This window comes from Gobio gobio, assembly GCF_949357685.1.
Source record: "Gobio gobio genome assembly, chromosome: 5".
NCBI lineage: Eukaryota > Metazoa > Chordata > Actinopteri > Cypriniformes > Gobionidae > Gobio > Gobio gobio.
Genome location: NC_137101.1, coordinates 33,147,438 through 33,165,154, shown reverse-complemented (window position 1 = coordinate 33,165,154; position 17,717 = coordinate 33,147,438). Strand labels below are relative to the sequence as shown.

General features: G+C 42.7%; 1 protein-coding gene across 2 annotated transcripts in view; it reads right to left on the bottom strand.

Annotated features, from left to right (window-relative positions):
* The window catches only part of ptprb (protein tyrosine phosphatase receptor type b), an 83,886-nt gene that overhangs the window by 18,786 nt on the left and 47,383 nt on the right, over positions 1 to 17,717 (bottom strand). The window contains exons 17-24 of one of the 2 annotated variants that reach the window (XM_079818284.1): positions 16,805 to 16,954; positions 16,423 to 16,684; positions 14,537 to 14,643; positions 14,086 to 14,191; positions 13,912 to 13,992; positions 13,739 to 13,820; positions 13,438 to 13,528; positions 9,049 to 9,125 (exon numbers count right to left, since the gene is read on the bottom strand). In XM_079818284.1, coding sequence (XP_079674410.1) covers positions 9,049 to 9,125; positions 13,438 to 13,528; positions 13,739 to 13,820; positions 13,912 to 13,992; positions 14,086 to 14,191; positions 14,537 to 14,643; positions 16,423 to 16,684; positions 16,805 to 16,954 — 956 coding nt within the window. The remainder of the gene's footprint in view (positions 1 to 9,048; positions 9,126 to 13,437; positions 13,529 to 13,738; positions 13,821 to 13,911; positions 13,993 to 14,085; positions 14,192 to 14,536; positions 14,644 to 16,422; positions 16,685 to 16,804; positions 16,955 to 17,717) is intronic. The other variant, XM_079818285.1, reaches the window with a different exon arrangement.

Here is a 17,717-nt window from a genome sequence, read left to right as displayed (position 1 = left end):
CTTTTAAATGCCAGTACAAATTACAACCGTATTGATATTATACAAATGACGTTATTGATGGCTAACGGACCTTTTCACTGACGTAATGAGGCTGACGCGCACTTGCAAGCCTGTTCCATTTACATGTTCTCCGAATGCTAAAGAGGAGTCTCGCCTAGCCTCTGAAGGAAGTGACTTGGAAGGATTAGTCCTACAGAGGAAGGATCCTTGACATTGAGAAACACCTATTATGTATATGGACAAAACCATTCACACACTTTTTGCTAACTGGCAAACAGCATTAGCAGTTCATCTTCTTCTTTGTCTACTTACTACTTCTTCGTCGTATCAATGTGTGCTCGGCAAGACCGTTTTGTGCTTGAGCGCCACCAAGTCGTGTTTTACTGTCACTTCAGCAGCTCCAGGCACGTGAACAAAAGCGCCGATCTCATTGGTCGGACAGTTTTTTACGCGTCGCGTCAAAATAAAAAAACGAACCCGAGGCGTTTTTTTAAAAATGACGCTTTTACGCCTGGCGTTTTGCGCGTCGGTGTGAACACTCACATTGGCGCCCATTGTTAAGTCCCGAGGCGTTAAACGTCGGCGATAAACGCGTGCGAAAATCGTCCCGGTGTGAACAGGCCTTTAGGGGTTCAAAGTCCAAGTGCGAGAAAATCGGCGCCAAAACGTACTCGTCAGTTGCCCGGTAACCTTTTTATGAATGGATGGATTTGAGAATACGCTATGGTTTAGTGCGAATATCTTGTCTGACGTGCTGCATGTTTTGGACGGAGTAGCCTACATTTTGGAAGTTTTAATTTAGAAAATGAAAAGGTTCTTTCAACAAAGTCGAATGGAATGCAAAAAAAAACCCCAACTGTTTAATGTTTGAAAGAAATCAACATTTCTTGTTTTTAAAAGAAGTCTCTTCTGCTCAGCAAGGCTGCATTTATTTGATAAAAAATACTGTAAAAACAGAAATATTGTGAAATATTATTATAATGTAAAACAGCTGTTTTCTATGTGAATATATAGTAAAGTGTAATTTATTTCTCGGATCAAAGCTGAATTTATCATCATTACTACAGTCTTCAGTGTTACATGATCCTTCACAAATCATTCTAATGACGATTTGATGCTCAACAAACATAAACAGTTGTGTACAATGTTTTTAGGATTTTTTTGAAAGCTTTCTATTTCAGAGAAATGCTGTTCTTTTGAACCTCCTATTCATCAAAGAATCCTGGGGAAAAGGGAGCATATTCAGCATAAGAGACTACTTAAAAAAAGTACATATCCCAGTCTGAACTGTAGTACTGAGACTTTGAATATTAACATCTGACCACACCTGTGGGTTTGCTACTGTTACAATTAAAAATCGTATAGGGCAAAAAACATGCCAGGCAGACATGATGTAAGCAATACAGCTAAATATTAACATTGATACTGGGTGTGCGAATTATCAAGAATTGACAATAGTCAATCATATTGGTGGCACGAGGGGCCCCCAAATAAAATTATGCTTAGGGCCCCATAAGGGCTTGGGCCGGCCCTGCACACACACACAGTCGACTCACCGACATCCCTCCACAGTTTTCAGCATCCCTCCACCCCGACTCCTCACTCTTGACTTGTTCCTACCACAGCATGGACTAAGGGGGATGCACTCTGGGTTCGGGCCAAATACAGAGCTTGGAGTCCTCTCCTTGGACACCACGCCAAATATGCATACCAATTTTTCTATACGACTTATTTGTAAACGTGAACTCGTGAAAGTAGCATGAGTGTGAAAAGATATGTCATCTGTCTCATTTATAGCCTTGCACAAATAGCAAAACTACATTTCTGTTTTTTACGATTGCTTAAGCACAATTTTAAAAACAAAGCTCGTTTTGTCAAAACACTACACACAATTCACACATCTACACACACAAGTAGCAGAACACCTCAGTTCTTGTGCAAAATGAAAAACAATGATTTAACAAAACTGCTCGGTTATGTATATAACCCTTGTTCCCTGAGATAGGGAACTCGCACTGCATCGGAACGACGCTTTGGGGATACTCCCTTAGCACTAGCGAATCTGAAGTCAGAATGACAACTAGGCCAATCCGATTGGCGTGCGTGATGACGTAACTGTGACGGCATACCCGGAAGTATAAAAGGGGATCTGGAACGTAATGTCGGCAGTAATTGCTCTGAAGCATGCGCTCCAGGCGCGACGGGATGTAGTGCTCGTTCCCTATCTCAGGGAACAACGGTTATATACATAACCCGAGCAGTTCCCTTTCGAGGAAACTCGCACTGCATCGGAACGACACTTTGGGGAACGAGTCCCCACTAGGCCACACCGAGGGTAGCTCCTGCCCTAGTGTGAAGTCGGAGACCGGGCGCAGCTAGGACTGGAGCACCCTAGCACCAGGCGTCGTAGGGCGATCCAGGCAATAGAACCTGATAAAGGTTTGTGGGGTAGCACACCCGGCCGCCTCGCAGATATCCTGCAAGGGGACCCCAGAATGAAGGGCCACCGAAGAGGCCATGCCTCTGGTGGAATGAGCCCTCACGGCCACAAGTGAAGGCAAACTGCGCACCTGGTAGGCCATGGTAATTGCCTGGACAATCCAATTACTGATTGTCTGAGTAGACGCAGGCAATCCCTTCCTGGGTGAGCCAAAACACACCCAAAGTTGTTGCGATCTCCTCCACTGTGCAGACTTTGCCAAATAAACTCTGAGAGCCCTAACCGGGCAGAGTAGGTGAAGTCTGCCCTCTTCTGCCGTCACGTGAGGCGGAGGATGGAATGCCTGCAGAACCAATGACCTGACCACCCTTGATGGCACCTTCGGCACGTAGCCCGGCCTAGGGTGTAAAATGGCCTTTAATCCTCCCGGGGCAAACTCCAGGCAGGTTGGCGATACCGCCAAGGCCTGGAGATCTCCCACTCTCCTGAGAGAGGTAATGGCGAGGAGAAAAGCCACCTTAAGGGTCAGGTTCTTTGGTTCAGCTGACTCCAATGGCTCGAAGGGGGCCTCAGCCAAGCCTTCGAGAACCACTGCCAGGTCCCAGGTTGGAACTCTGGAACGAGCCACAGGCCTCATCCTCCGAGCCCCACGGAGGAATTGTACAACCAGCTGGTGCCTACCCAGAGGCCCATCACCCATAGGAGTGTGGAAAGCCGCAATGGCAGCCACGTACACCTTGAGTGTGGACGGGGTTAGACCCGCAGAGAAGCGATCTTGGAGGAACTCCAGCACTGAAGCCACTGGGCAGTTAACTGGGTCCACCTCACACTCCCTGCACCAAGTGGAAAATACATTCCACTTGAGGCTGTACAGTCTCCTCGTAGACGGAGCCCTGGAACTGAGTAAGGTCTCTATCACCTCTGCCGATAGGCCAGCGTCTAGGTACCTGGTCCCCTCAGGGGCCAGACCCACAGGTTCCAAATCTCCGGGTGGGGGTAAAATATCGTACCTGCCGCCTGAGTTAGGAGTTACCTGCCGCCTCAGAGGAATCTCCCACGGCTGACCTGCTAGCAGAGCTATGATATCCGAGAACCAAACTCGAGTCAGCCAACGGGGTGCTACCAGAAGTAGGCTGACCCCCTGTCGCCGGACCCTCTCCAGGACTCCCGGGAGCAGAGCAAAGGGGGGAAATGCGTAGAGACGCAGCCTCGGCCACGTCTGAACCATGGCATCCAACCCCAACGGGGCTGGATGCGTGAGGGAAAACCACAGTGGGCAGTGGGACGTCTCTCGAGACGCAAACAAATCCACTTCCACTGGGCCGAACCTCTTGCATATGGCCTCCACCACCTCTGGATGGAGTCGCCACTCCCCGGGCCTCAGCCCCTGCCTCGACAGGATGTCTGCTCCCTGATTTTGGACCCCCGGGACATACATTGCCCTGATGGACAACAGTTTCCCTTGGGACCACAGGAGGATGTGATGCGCCAGTCTGCAAAGAGGGCGCGACCTCAAACCCCCCTGCCGTGCCCCAACCAGTGAGGGAGGCGTCTTTTGAAACGGATTTCCGGCAACAGGACGCTCCCAACACTGGCCCTTGGGACAGAAACCAAGGTTTCTTCCATATGACTAGGGAACGAAGGCCACTGCGCGTTACCCTGATCATACAGAATCGATTTCCCCTCAAGGAAAGCCACCTGGTTTACTTCCGTATCAGGACATGGTGGCCGCGGAGGTCCGGGAAAAAGCTCCTCAGAGCTTTGTAGACCGCCAGCATTTCCAGGCAGTAGATGTGCCAGGAGAAATGCCGGGTCTCCCACAGACCTCTCGCAAAGCGGCCGCCATGACCACGTCCCAGCCAGTGAGGGAGGCGTCTGTTGAAACGGATTTCCGGCAACAGGACGCTCCCAACACTGGCCCTTGGGACAGAAACCAAGGTTTCTTCCATATGACTAGGGAACGAAGGCATCTGCGCGTTACCCTGATCATACAGAATGGTTTTCCCCTCTAGGAAAACCCCTTGATTCCCAGCCACCACTGTAAGGGTCTCATGCATTAGGCCAAGAGATATTCTGTTGGACGCAGCCGCAATGAGCCCCAGCAGTCCTTAAACTGCTTCACAGTGATGCTGTGGCCTAGCTTCATTTTAGAGACCACCGCCCGTATAGACTCAATACGTGCGGGAGACAATTGTGCCCACAACGTAGAGAATCCCATACGACTCCCAGGAACACAGTTCTCTGAGAAGGCGTCAACACGCTACTGCGTGTAGAGTCTCAAAGGGCCAGGCCGCCTGGAAGAACCCGATATTGGTACGCTTTGCCCCCAAAAGCGAACCTCAGGAACTTCCTGTGACACAGAAGGATGGATACAGCGAAGTATGCGTCCTCTTCAGACCCATCGTGACAGACCAGTCCTCAGACTGGATCTGAATCACAATGGAGGAATTGCTAAGCATCTTGAATCTGAATCTCCTCAGAGAACTATTCAAGTACCTCAGGTCCAAAGTTGGACGCAACTCGCCATCCCTCTAAGGAACTATGAAGTACCGGCTGTAGAACCCGGACTCCCTGTCTGGCGGAGGAGCACATTCTGTGGCCTCCCTACCAACAGGGAGTGAACTTCCTGTTCCATTGCCCGAACCTGCCCAGGGACCACTGCCGTCCAGACCACCCCACTGAACTTCGGGGGAAGGTAACCGGACTGCAGTCTGTATGCCCCTTTCCTACAGTCGCAGGCCCCAAGCTAATATATTCGGAGGCATAACCATGCGCCGAGATAATCTGCGAAGGGAACCAGCCTCTCGAGGCCGGCCTCGGGTGTCAACCGAACCTCCTCCCCGACCCCCTGAAGTGGCTAACCGGTAGGGCGAAATCGAGGAAGATTTTCGGTGTGCGTACGCGTTTGCTGGACCGCTACAAGTCTTACTAGAGGCGGCTGGTGCAGCGCGCGTTGGCGGGGAAACGATGTGGCCCGAAGCGTACTAGACGGCGGGAGCACAGCATCGATTCCCGAAAACTCCACAGGGGAGGCAACCTCGATCGCTCCTACCCGGGAGAGGGGGCTGGCCAGCAGGGGCCTCATCTAAGGGAGCAGCTCGACAGTGCCGCAACACTAGGGCGGATACTAGGGTGCAATTAGCAATTGCCTGAAACTGATGTGTCCCGCAGGCCACAAGGCGGCGAGAATGACATCAACTTCAGGAGGGCTCCATCTTAGATGAATATCCAGTTTACAAGTTAAACACGCTTGGGTGACAGAATTAAAGTATCCAACTTATCAAAGTCGGATAACATGACACTCAATTCCTCGGAATTAAATGCCATCATAATCACCAAACCCGTGCAACCTGATCTGAATGATAGGCTGAATAAAAATACATCTAACTCCTCAAAGTCAGATAATATTTTAATTTAATTCCTCAGAATTAAATGCAGCCACAATAAGGTGAATCCTAGTCTGAATGATAGGCTGAATATCTAACTCCTCAAAGTCAGATTATATTTAATTTAATTCCTTAGAATTAAATGTAGCCGTAATCATCAGACGACACTGTTTTATTTGTATTTATACGGACTCATAAACCCTGCGTTGCCTCAGCAATGTGGTTCAAGCCGTCATAATACAATTGGCTTTCATCCCTCGAGAAAAACGCCAAACAGTATCACACAATACGGTGAAACATGGTCTGAATGACAGGCTGAATATCTAACTCCTCAGAGTCAGATCATATTTCATTTAAATCCTCAGACTTAAATGCAGCCATAATCATCAGACGATACTGTTTTATCGTACTATACGGACTTGAAACTCGTTAAGCCGTTAAGCCAACCAGTATCCCATGCACACCGATCGCGTGTGTTCACTTTAATTGCAGACCCATAACCTGCGCGCTGCCTCTGCAATCGCGAGCTTGAATCTTGCATATATATAGCTTATAACTTCGACTGCCTCGATGCTGAGCACGTCTAATTCCTCAGAATCAGACCGCTTACGCATCGGGTCCTCCGCCCCGGGGGAAGAAGCCGCAGCGCGGGCTTCCACACGGGGAAGGAGAACATCTGAACTGTCAGACAAAGACTGGGAAGATGCCTCAGCAGTCCCAAGTCCCGCTGACAGTCCATCCATGAGCCCCATGACCGGCCTCGCCGATCGACCGATCCACGGGGCTCACGAGGCTGGCCGGCCTCATCGAACATGGCCAGCCGAGAGCGGAGCAGCCTGAGTGTCAGCTTTCACATAATGCTCGCAAGCGGCTCCCTCGAGAGCCGCCCGAGCATGCTGAACACCCAGACACTGCACACAGCAGGTGTGCATTCGAGCCCAACATGTAACGGGGAAACGGATGCACACACTGCTTAAACTCTCTTATCTTCATCATTCACACACTTTTGCTTTCACTCTGACAGAACAACAGTAAATAGACAGACAATTGTTTTCAACAGAGAGCGCTATGCTGAAGAGCATTGCTGCTGACATTACGTTCCAGATCCCCTTTTATACTTCCGGGTATGCCGTCACAGTTACGTCATCACGCACGCCAATCGGATTGGCCTAGTTGTCATTCTGACTTCAGATTCGCTAGTGCTAAGGGAGTATCCCCAAAGTGTCGTTCCGATGCAGTGCGAGTTCCCTCGAAAGGGAACCCAATTTTGACACCGTATGGCACACACATGGTTCATACAATCTGATTCTGTTTGATTCATTTATAAACGGCTGTTCTCAATCTTAAACACTTCTTAAAGAAATCTTAAATAATTTCTACATTTCTAATTATATAATCTGGGTTAGATTTTTTTCAGAGATATTGTTAGAGTAAAGTATATGAATATCTTGATCAACAGTACACACAAGACCAGTACTGCATATTGATGAAAATATTTATTTCTCTCCACATTGTAAAATCATTCGATTCATTCATGCATTTTCAAAGGTTTGTTTTTTTATATCTGCTGAGGTTGGGCTGAACTCTCTGTCCAGCCTCTCTCAACGTCAACCTATGAGTACTCAATACTCATGGTCAACCAAGGTTGCGCGAATCGCATCTGATAAATTTGGTCCCTGTCTTTTTTTCCACATCCTACTCCAGGTCTATCTCTTCTTACCCCCTCTACCCCCTTCCACCCCTCTCTATGCATGCAAGTGTGTTTAGTGTTTTGCAAATCACTGTGTGTAATATTTTTCAAAAAGTGTGAAGCTGACAATGTGCTTACAGTTGTGCAAATATAGGCCGGTGTTTTGCTCCTTGAGTGTGAGGTTTTGCTAATTGTGGGAAAGTTTTAATTTTAGTGTGTAAACGATTGAAAAAAAAAAAACAGTAAATACAATTAAACATATATATATTTAAATGTGTTCAAAACATTTATTAGATATCATAGCCATTATCACATCAAAGACACCTTTACCATTTAGCTAGCTTGCAATATCTGTTACACTGTAACTTAAAGGGCATATTGCAGGTTAGAGACCCCAGTGAGTCAATGTATAGAAAAATAATGTAGGAACTAGATATATATACTAAATATACTTTAAAATACGCTATTAAGGCTTTTGGAGTCTTTTTTGTGAGAAAATGTTACTTCCGCATCTAAAAATGCCAAATCCGGAAGTGACGTAACGAGAGGGAGTGCGGTGAATTTCAACAATAGGAAAACAATGGATCGCTATGATAGTTCGGATGCTGAGGGAATTATAAATGTTTATTAATACGCGTATGGTAGACCAAAGCCATACAGTTATGACACACAATTAGGGACAGACCAGGATTAGACAGAACAACGATTAGAGGAGACAAATTGAGTATGTATTTGAGTGAACTTGAATGTACATACGGCATGAATAAAATATTTACATTACCAGCACATAATTCAAAATTTTTACATAAAATCACGTAAAAACAACGGCAAAGAAGCATCAAGTGTGGATGTTTATTCATTTAATATCATCCTTTACATGTATTCCCATGTTAAACACATCATATCGCTGCGATGATAATCCTCTGGTCTAGTGAACACTACACACACCACCGCGTATTTCGAAGCAGATGCAGAAGTGAAGTCCCCTCTCTTCACCTGCACAAAACGCCACCATGCAGGTTTCCAAGTTTCCTCAACTTTTTTTTAATAGGAAACCTGTGGACTCGATGTCCTGACAGGCTGGACACAATAATTTACCATGACAATGATACATTGGAATAGAAAATCTACCGAAAATACAAGGACCCCAACTGGATACCAACCTATTCTCCACTGAGCCAACGCAGAGCTCGGCAAGCGACTCCCTCTTGTGACGTAATATGATGCGATGTTGAAAAAAAAAAACGTTTTTTACAAGCGGCCAATGAAACTACTAAATTTGTGCTCTTATGTCTTTTTAAAACATTTTAAATCCTGCATTACCTTTTCATATGGTATTTTTATACAAGGTTATATATTCATTTAGAAAAAAAAATTCACCTGCAAATATGCCCTTTAAAGAATGGTGCATGCAGCAGCCTTACCTAGTCATTGAACACAGCATTTCTATTATTAGCAGTACAAAACATTTGCATTTGCGTGTCTCTGCTAGGACCATGAACAATCAAATGAAGAACATATATTCAACTCACAGGTATGTAGTTAGCATTGATGTAGTCTGAGCAGGGGTCGTTCTCCAAGCAAGACAGTCTTACCCGCGTTGAGTCGTCTGCAATTAATTTGTAAGGTGGTTAATGAGAAGAGGGTCTAAACTACCGGTAGTTATTGTTTATTTTGAGCACACATAGTAAAGAATTGTGAAATATACTCTAGGCTTTCCGCGGTACATGGTAATAGCGGTTATACTCATTTTAAGGATGATACTGGTATTAAGTAGTGATGTGTCATTCATGAACAATTCGTTCATTTTGAACGAAACTTTAATATGACTCGAGAACAACGAGTTGTCTCAGAGAGCGATTCGTTAATTTTGTGTTGACCACACATGCACAACCTCCCATATGTTCTGTACAGGTACTGATTAGTTCATCTCTCGAGTCTTCTCGTTCGAGTCGTTCGTTCAAGTCCCCATAGGCTGAATGCAGAAACAGCTCATCTCTCGAGTCTCGTTCTTTTGTCACGTGAAATGACAGCCGTGTTGGATACAGAAATTAGTTAATTACAAACAAGTGCGTAGTTTTTTTGTTTGTTTATTTCAGTTTTTTAGCTAGTATAATCATTTATTTTCCTATGAAGCCTGGAAAGATTGGGTTGGTCAGAATGGATAGGCATAACAAATGTTTATTGCACATATCTTCTGATGATTTTAAAGGGGTGGTAAACCACGATTTCACTATTCTAACTTTAGCTAGCGTGTAATGTTGCTGCTTGAGCATAAACAATATCTGCAAAGTTACAACGTTCAAAAATTAAAGCAAAGGGAGATATTTGCTTTTAAAGAAATCAGTTTCTAAGGACTACAGCAAACGGCCAGTAGGCGACTACAGACATTCCTCCAGGGTTGGTGACATCACCAGCCTCAATATTTACATAAACCCCTCCTCCGAGAATATTAAATAAGGGGGGGTGAGGCCATTTTGTATCGCTGTTGTTGTGGTATAGTTAGGCTGGAGTGGTGTTGCTGCAATGCCGACGAAACGCTGTTATTTTCATCTGGATTGCAGGTCTGGGGTACTTGCTTTGTTCAGCCTTCCTAGGGACTGGGGTGCGTTGCAGTGCGTTTAACATACAGCATGTTATATGCACGTGTGTATGAGACAGAGGGGCCCATCATAAAGCACGAGACAGACAGGATCGGAGGAGAAGACTGGAAAATGTGACATAATGGACAATATTCATCCATTGCAATTCATGAGCAGCGTTTCAGCGAGACAAACACTGCTAGTGTGAATCATGCACGACGGGTGCGCCTCCCGCTGCACATTTCACGGAGGAAAACATCTACAATCTTCGCGAGTTCAATGCAGGATTTGCACAACGTCAGCTGCGCGAGACATACACTGCCAGTGTATGAATGCACGACGCGGGCGGGGCTCCCGCTGCACATTTCACGGAGGAAAACTTCCACAATCTTCGCGAGTTCAATACAGGATTCGCACAACGGCTTGTCCTGAAAGCTGGATTTACAAACAGAAGCTGTTTACGGGCCACAACCTGTAAGTCTGATTTATTTTTCATCGTTGTGTTTTCCTGTAATAGGTTAATTGTACGTTGTAGCAAGGAAGTAAACAGATGACAACGCTGTTCTACAAACCAGACTGTTAAATGCTCATTCATACTTAACGTTATCCGACGAACACCTAACGTTACAAACACTAACGTTAAAATCTCAACAGCGAATTTGGCATTAGTGTAAATGATTCTTTGATTAGAGCTTTTATGTATTATTTATCTACAGGCATGCTAAACATGGTTCTGTGTGTGATTTGGCTAACTTACTAGTAAAGCCAGTGTTTAGTGTTCGTTTTGGGTTAATAGTTCTTGCGACAGATATTTGGCTCTAATCGTTCTAAAAATACAAAAGTGCCATTCAGTAGCGATCACTATAGATCCACAGTCTTTACTCTAGAGAACTGAACAGGTTCTGCTCGATCATCTTCACTAAAATGTTCTGGGTCTGATTCGGGCTCATATGGTTTTATTGACGCCATTGTTTCTAATACTGACCAAAGCACAGCCTCCAGGTAAGGGGCGTGGACAAACGTGCACTAGGCGGTTAGCGAATCACAACACACTGGGCCAGCTAACCAATCTGAGCCCATCGCGTATTTTTGAGGGACTGGCTTCATACAACCCGGAAACCATCAGATCGTTTTACAAGGAGGGACAGAGCAGTGTAGAATAAAGGTCAAATATATGAAAAATAATGCATTTTTTAAAAAAACGAATGAACACAACTGTACAGTGCACCCCACAAACACAATCAAGCCTTCCAAAGAATGTGTTTTACCACCCCTTTAATAATAAATATATTACAACATGCAGTCAATAATACGACTGTTATTTTGACTGTATATGTTGCAAGACACTGAACCGGGAAGCAGTCACGTGAAAAAAGAATGAGACTCGAGAGATGAACTAATCATTTCTGTTTCTGCATTCAGCCTATGGGGACTTGAACGAACGACTCGAACGAGAAAACTTGAAAGATTAACTAATCTTTTCTGTTTCCGGTGACTGCATGGGGCTGGGACTTGATGAACGAATGACCCGAGACTCGAGGGATGAACTAATCTTTTCTGTTTCCAGACGCATGTATTAATTTACATATGAGGCTGTCACGGTGACAAAAGAAAGAACGCTTTGCATCGGGAGGTGAGGTGAACTAACAGACTGGATACATAGCCTGAAGCAAGCTATAGCAATTAATAAATCATTTCTTTATCAAAGTTTGGCCATGGCTGCATTAGCTTATAGTTTATTTTTTATTCCAAAAGTAAATGTAAATTGTACCTAAATATGTTGAAAAATTTTACATGTAAATTAGATTCTGCTGAAATGAACGAAATTACTTGAAAAAGATTTGTTCATTTTGCTGAACAAGATTCAAAGATCCGAGTCAGTAAAATGATCCGAAATTCCCACTACTAGTATTAAAGGGTTAGTTCACCCAAAAATGAAAATTCTGTCATTAATTACTTACCCTCATGTCGTTCGACACCCGTAAGACCTCCGTTCATCTTCGGAACACAAATGAAGATATTAAGTTGAAATCTGATGGCTCAGAAAGGCCTCCATTGGCACAATGTTCTTTACACTCTCAAGACCCATAAAAGTTTCTAAAGACGTTGTTACAAAGTCCATCTCACTACAGTAGTTCTACAATAACTTTATGAAGCGATGAGAATAGTTTTTGTGTGCAAAAAAACCTAAATACTGACTTGTATAGTGATGACCGATTTCAAAACAATGCATCATGAAGCTTCGAAGGGTTTTGAATCAGCGAGTCGAATCATGATTCGGATCGCGTGTCAAACTGCTGAAATCACGTGACTTTGGCGATTCAAACTGCTGAATCGACTCTCTGATTCATAACGCTTCGAAGCTTCATGATGCATTGTTTTGAAATCGGTCATCACTACATACGTACTATACTGTCGTTATACACAAAAACTATTCTTGTCGCTTTATAACGTTATTGTAGAACCACTGTAGTGAGATGGACTTTGTAATGACGTCTTTAGTACCTTTTATGGGTCTTGAACGTGTACAGTGCATTGTGTCAATGGAGGCTTTTCCATCAGATTTCAACTAAAATATCTTCATTTGTGTTCTGAAGATGAACAGAGGTCTTACGGGTGTCGAACGACATGAGGGTAAGTAATCAATGACAGAATTTTCATTTTTGGGTGAACTAATAATCCTTTAAGTAATAGAAAATTGTTGAAAGGGGCAAATATAGTATTTTGAATTAAACTTACTTAACAACAATATATAATAAAATATTTTTAATAGCCTTAAATAAAGTATAGTCACCTTAAGGGCATCTTAAACTGTATGCAGCAAGTTTTTCTTGCAATGCATACAGGTAGGCTTTTGTTATACACGAGAACCACGTTTAATGCTGTTGCTGTGGTAATGAACAACATGTATTATATTTTTCTTTATTTTGTTTTAGATCATACAAATTCTCACCTGTTTCTGTGAAGGACACATGCAGAGTTCCACAATCTTTCCACATCATTTCATAAAGCTAATTAAATTATTTATAATTTTAATAAATGTCATTATTTATCATTTTAATTAATAATTTATCATTTATTTTGATAATTTTTTTCATTTCATTTTCATTTGAATTTTAAATTCAAATAAATAAAAAATAAAATTAAAGATGCTTTGCATTATTGTGTTGGCAACTGCACAGTGAAAATGATAGGACCACCTATAGCGCCTAACCAACGCAAATACTGATCTAATCGATTTGAACGCCTATACCATATCAGTGTTAAAATTATAATATCATGGAAAGTCTAATGTACTCAGAATGTATTTTTCTTACAATGTCATGTGTCTCTACTTACAGGGAAGTATATTGTTGTAGCGATTTTTGCTTCGGTTCCCAAGTAGACGTGCAGCACTCTGAGTTTGAGTCCGTCCCATGTCCTTTAGGCCCTTTTTAACATTGGGTAAAGGTTGATGCAAAATGCTAAATTTGCAAAACCCAAATTATATATACATTTCACCTTATTTTCAAATACATTTTTTAGATTAGAGTAAAGTGAAATGATGACTTGACTGGGCTTTCAAGTTTGCTATTGTACCATTACTGCTTTGATGGACTTTAATATTTAGTATTCAATTTGATTATATGCAGTGCATTACCTCAAACTCTTCAGACAGAAGGTAACTGCAATCAGCTTGAAGTTTAGCAAGATGGGACTCAAAGTGGGCTGCTTGGACTGGGCTAATACATAATAGAGAACATTAAAAATCAATAGCATTAATGCTTATAATAATAAATTATTAATATAAACAGAAATTCAGTATTTTGGTACCTCCTTATGCCAGAGCACATCTGTGACGTAGGCAATGCCTTCCACATGCACATTTTCATCACTGGACTTTCCTGCACAGCTCTTAAAGCACACATTCACAAATACTCATCAGCACAGTTACAAACATGCAAGCTGAGTTAAAACAAGTGTGTGTGTTTGTGTGTGTGTCCTCACATTTTGTGAGCCCTCTTTCTGTAAATCAGTAAGGCAGTCACAGCGAGCACCATAGCGACAAGAAACGTAGCAGCCGTGATTCCTCCTGTAAGGCCACTTCGTGGCGCTGAGTGACAAAAACATAAATTACAAAAATTACACTATTTAATAAAAAAATAGGTTGGAGTTGTGACACAATGGTAGTGCACATAGGAAAGTGAAAGCTAAAGTGAAGTGAAAGTGAAGTGACGTGTGGCCAAGTATCGTGACCTATACTTGGAATTTGTGCTCTGCATCCAAGTGCACACACACAGTAGTGAACACACACACACCGTGAACACAATGGTAGTGCACATAGGAAACTGGAGTCTGGCCTGTGTCATGTTCTTTTCTCAGCAACCCTCAACTCAACTGTGCTGCTGTTTCTAAACACTAAAAAGCACATATATAAATAAAGATAACAGTGTCTTACCTGATCGAGTTAATAGTGGGAGGGAGAGGTAAGTGTCGGTGTAAAGGGGATGTGTAAATTCTCTGTTTTCTTCATCAAACAGTTGAGTGAAGGCACGAACACTTAATCTGAGAGAGTAAAGTGTGAATACATTTAGAATTATCTAAATTATCTAAAATCTTAAACCTGTCTGAACTGAAATTTAAACAATTAATTCAGCTAAAAAATTGTATTCATTTCCCCAACCTCATATGGTTCAAAACCTGTGACTTTCTTCTGTGGAACATTAAAGGAGATATTAAGTAGAATGTTCAGGTTGCTCTTAAGGTGCCGTCACATTTACTGTTGCAACTTGCTTGGTGAAATGCAGTCATTTGAATAAGAATCACAAGAGCTGTATCCGAAACTGATCCCTATCCACTATACAGTACACTACATCAGATGTCGGCCATTTTGTAGTGCCGTTCGATTGAGTGAACAACTTCATTCCCTACATTCGTTCACATTCGTTTATAACCACAATACAATTTTTAAAAAATATCTATATTTAATAATTATGAACACAAATTTAGCATGACACACCAAATTAATTATTAACAGATTTTTACTGTTATTAATATTATTTTCTAAATTAAGTTACATGTAAGATAAAATACGTTTTTTTTTTTTATTATTACTGCACAAGACTAAGCTGTTTCTGAGATCGCTCCAGCTCTCTTGACGCATACTGTATACATCAGTGTCCAAATTCACTAACTTCATTATGTTCACTCCTTGCTGATAAAGAGTGCACTCAAATGCCATACACTATAGGGATTAGAGAATGAGTGAGCGGTTTCAGACACAGCTAAGGCTTATGTACACAGAGGAAAATTAACAAACAAGACACAGCTGGAAACAATCAGACCAATGACAAGGGGAAGCAGGAACAGGAACCAAGCAAAACTACAACCTAAAAGTCCACATACAAGACCAGGCCACAAGGACAGGAATAACATGACTTTTGGAGTTTCTTGTGAGGGCGATAAAGTTCCCCACTCACCTCATTGACCAATAGAAACTTGCTTGGGTTGAAAGTGACTTTTGTATGAGCTGTGCTTCATACATCGCTATGCTACTGACAATGAACAAAAGGCATTCTTTTGGTGAGTAGGACCAGAAGGGTTACATTGGTGCCATGACCCTGATGATAGTGAGGTTTAGGGATCTGAGTGTAACGCCAGCTAGTGAGAGCCGTGCAGGTAGACCCCATTCCCCTGATCTCAAGAGGTGCACTAGTGACTGATGCTAGGGACTGCGGCCTTTAGCGTCCGTGTTAGCGTGCCCACCTCCCATGCCAGAGGCACCAGTCCAGCACGGAGCTGGACGCGTAGGACTGGAGGGGTTACACATGCACTGCAAGTGAATGGGGACAAATGTTAATTATATTATATTTTAATGTAATCACTTTTTTTGTATTTTTTAGAATTTGACAGGACCCATCACCATTCACTCTCAGTCTAAGAAAAAGAGCACCATGAACATTCTGCTAAACATCTTTTCTCGTGTTCCACAGAAGAAGGAAAGTATGATGGTGAGTAAATGATGACAGTTCAGGGATGCATTTCCCAAAATCATTGTAAGCCTAAGTTGATCGTAGAGACCATTGGTGGCAATTGTTCTACGATCAACTTAAGCTTACAATGATTTTGGGAAATGCAGTCCAGGTGTGATATTCACTAACTTTTTTTAAATTAACAATTTAAATGCTAAATGGCAAAATTGTTATGCTACATTGTACAATTTTTAAAACAAAGATACAATTATTTGTACTAAAACACATTGAAGTTCAGATTAATAAACAGTTTACAACCCTAAATGTAAGGCAGAAACTACAACAAATATTACATAAAACAATAAAGCAGCACCGATATGATGTTCTGGGCTTGAGCGGTCCGTCACAGTGATGTTTTCCATGCTGAATAGATTCTGGATCCCATTTGCAAGCTCCCCCCAAACGTTTCATCCCTGCTCCGAGGTTTATCTCAAAAACACGGATCTTGCTGTCAGATCCTTCTGCACACAGGCTGTGAAAGTAGCCTGTCTGGTATGTTTTGATGGAATGGTTTTGTCTGTAGTCCAGATAAGATGGCAGAGGATGTCTCTGCTCCGGCAGGACATTATCAGCATCTGTAAATTAAATTAAAATTAAACTGGATTTGGTTTCTTACATTAAGGCATAAACAGGGACAAATAATCAATTGCATAAATTCAAATTCAGGGAAAAATGTACATTAAAATGACTGGTACCATTTGACTCTGTGACGATTACTGTGAAGAAACGAATGGCCCCATTAGCATCACTGAACCAGCTGCAGTTGAAATTAAACAGGATGGTGAAATGGGTGATGACTGCGGACCGCTCACTGACCCGCACTGTCACCGGTGGGACGGGGGGCCCTGAAAAACAAATATTGACCAGCTGAGATTCTGTCGTAGCATTTTGACAAGCTATACATTAGAAGCAGGGCTTGACATTAACTTTTTTGCTCACCAGACACTTTTAACTGGTCACAGTTTGACCAATACCATGGGCAAAAATGACCATATAGATATCTTATAATTTGGCAGCAGGTATATTAGGCTGCTGTCATTTTAAGACCTATGTATATATTATATATAAAATTCAACCTGCCAAAGTGGCTAGTAGGAGTAACTGCGTTACATGCCACTGCTGAAATCTACCTGCATTTGGCGGGTGTTAATGTCAAGCCCCAGTTAAAGAACTTGAATACACTATATGTCTTTTAAAATGAGAACAGATTGTAAAACACTAGCCATCATACACTTGCCGAAAAACTGACATCAAAATATTACACTAAATAATAATACTTTTCTGCAAACCCAAGGTTGATTTACAATGAAATAACATGGCAGCAACCATAGAGAAAATGTACAGACACCTAAATAAGGCAAAAATATATGTTTTATGGTGGAATTTTGAAATATGAGATCACTGATGTGTTGGGGAATAGAATTCCAGATTGTGGGGGTAGAGATACAAAAGGCCCTGCCACCAAACAATGCCATTTTGCACCATGGGACCAGTAATAGCCTAAATCAGAAGATCTTAATGAGCAAACTGGGGTGTAGGAATGAATGAGATCAGAGATATACAGAGCGGCAAGATTTGAATGTGTTAAGAAGTATCGGTAACACTTTA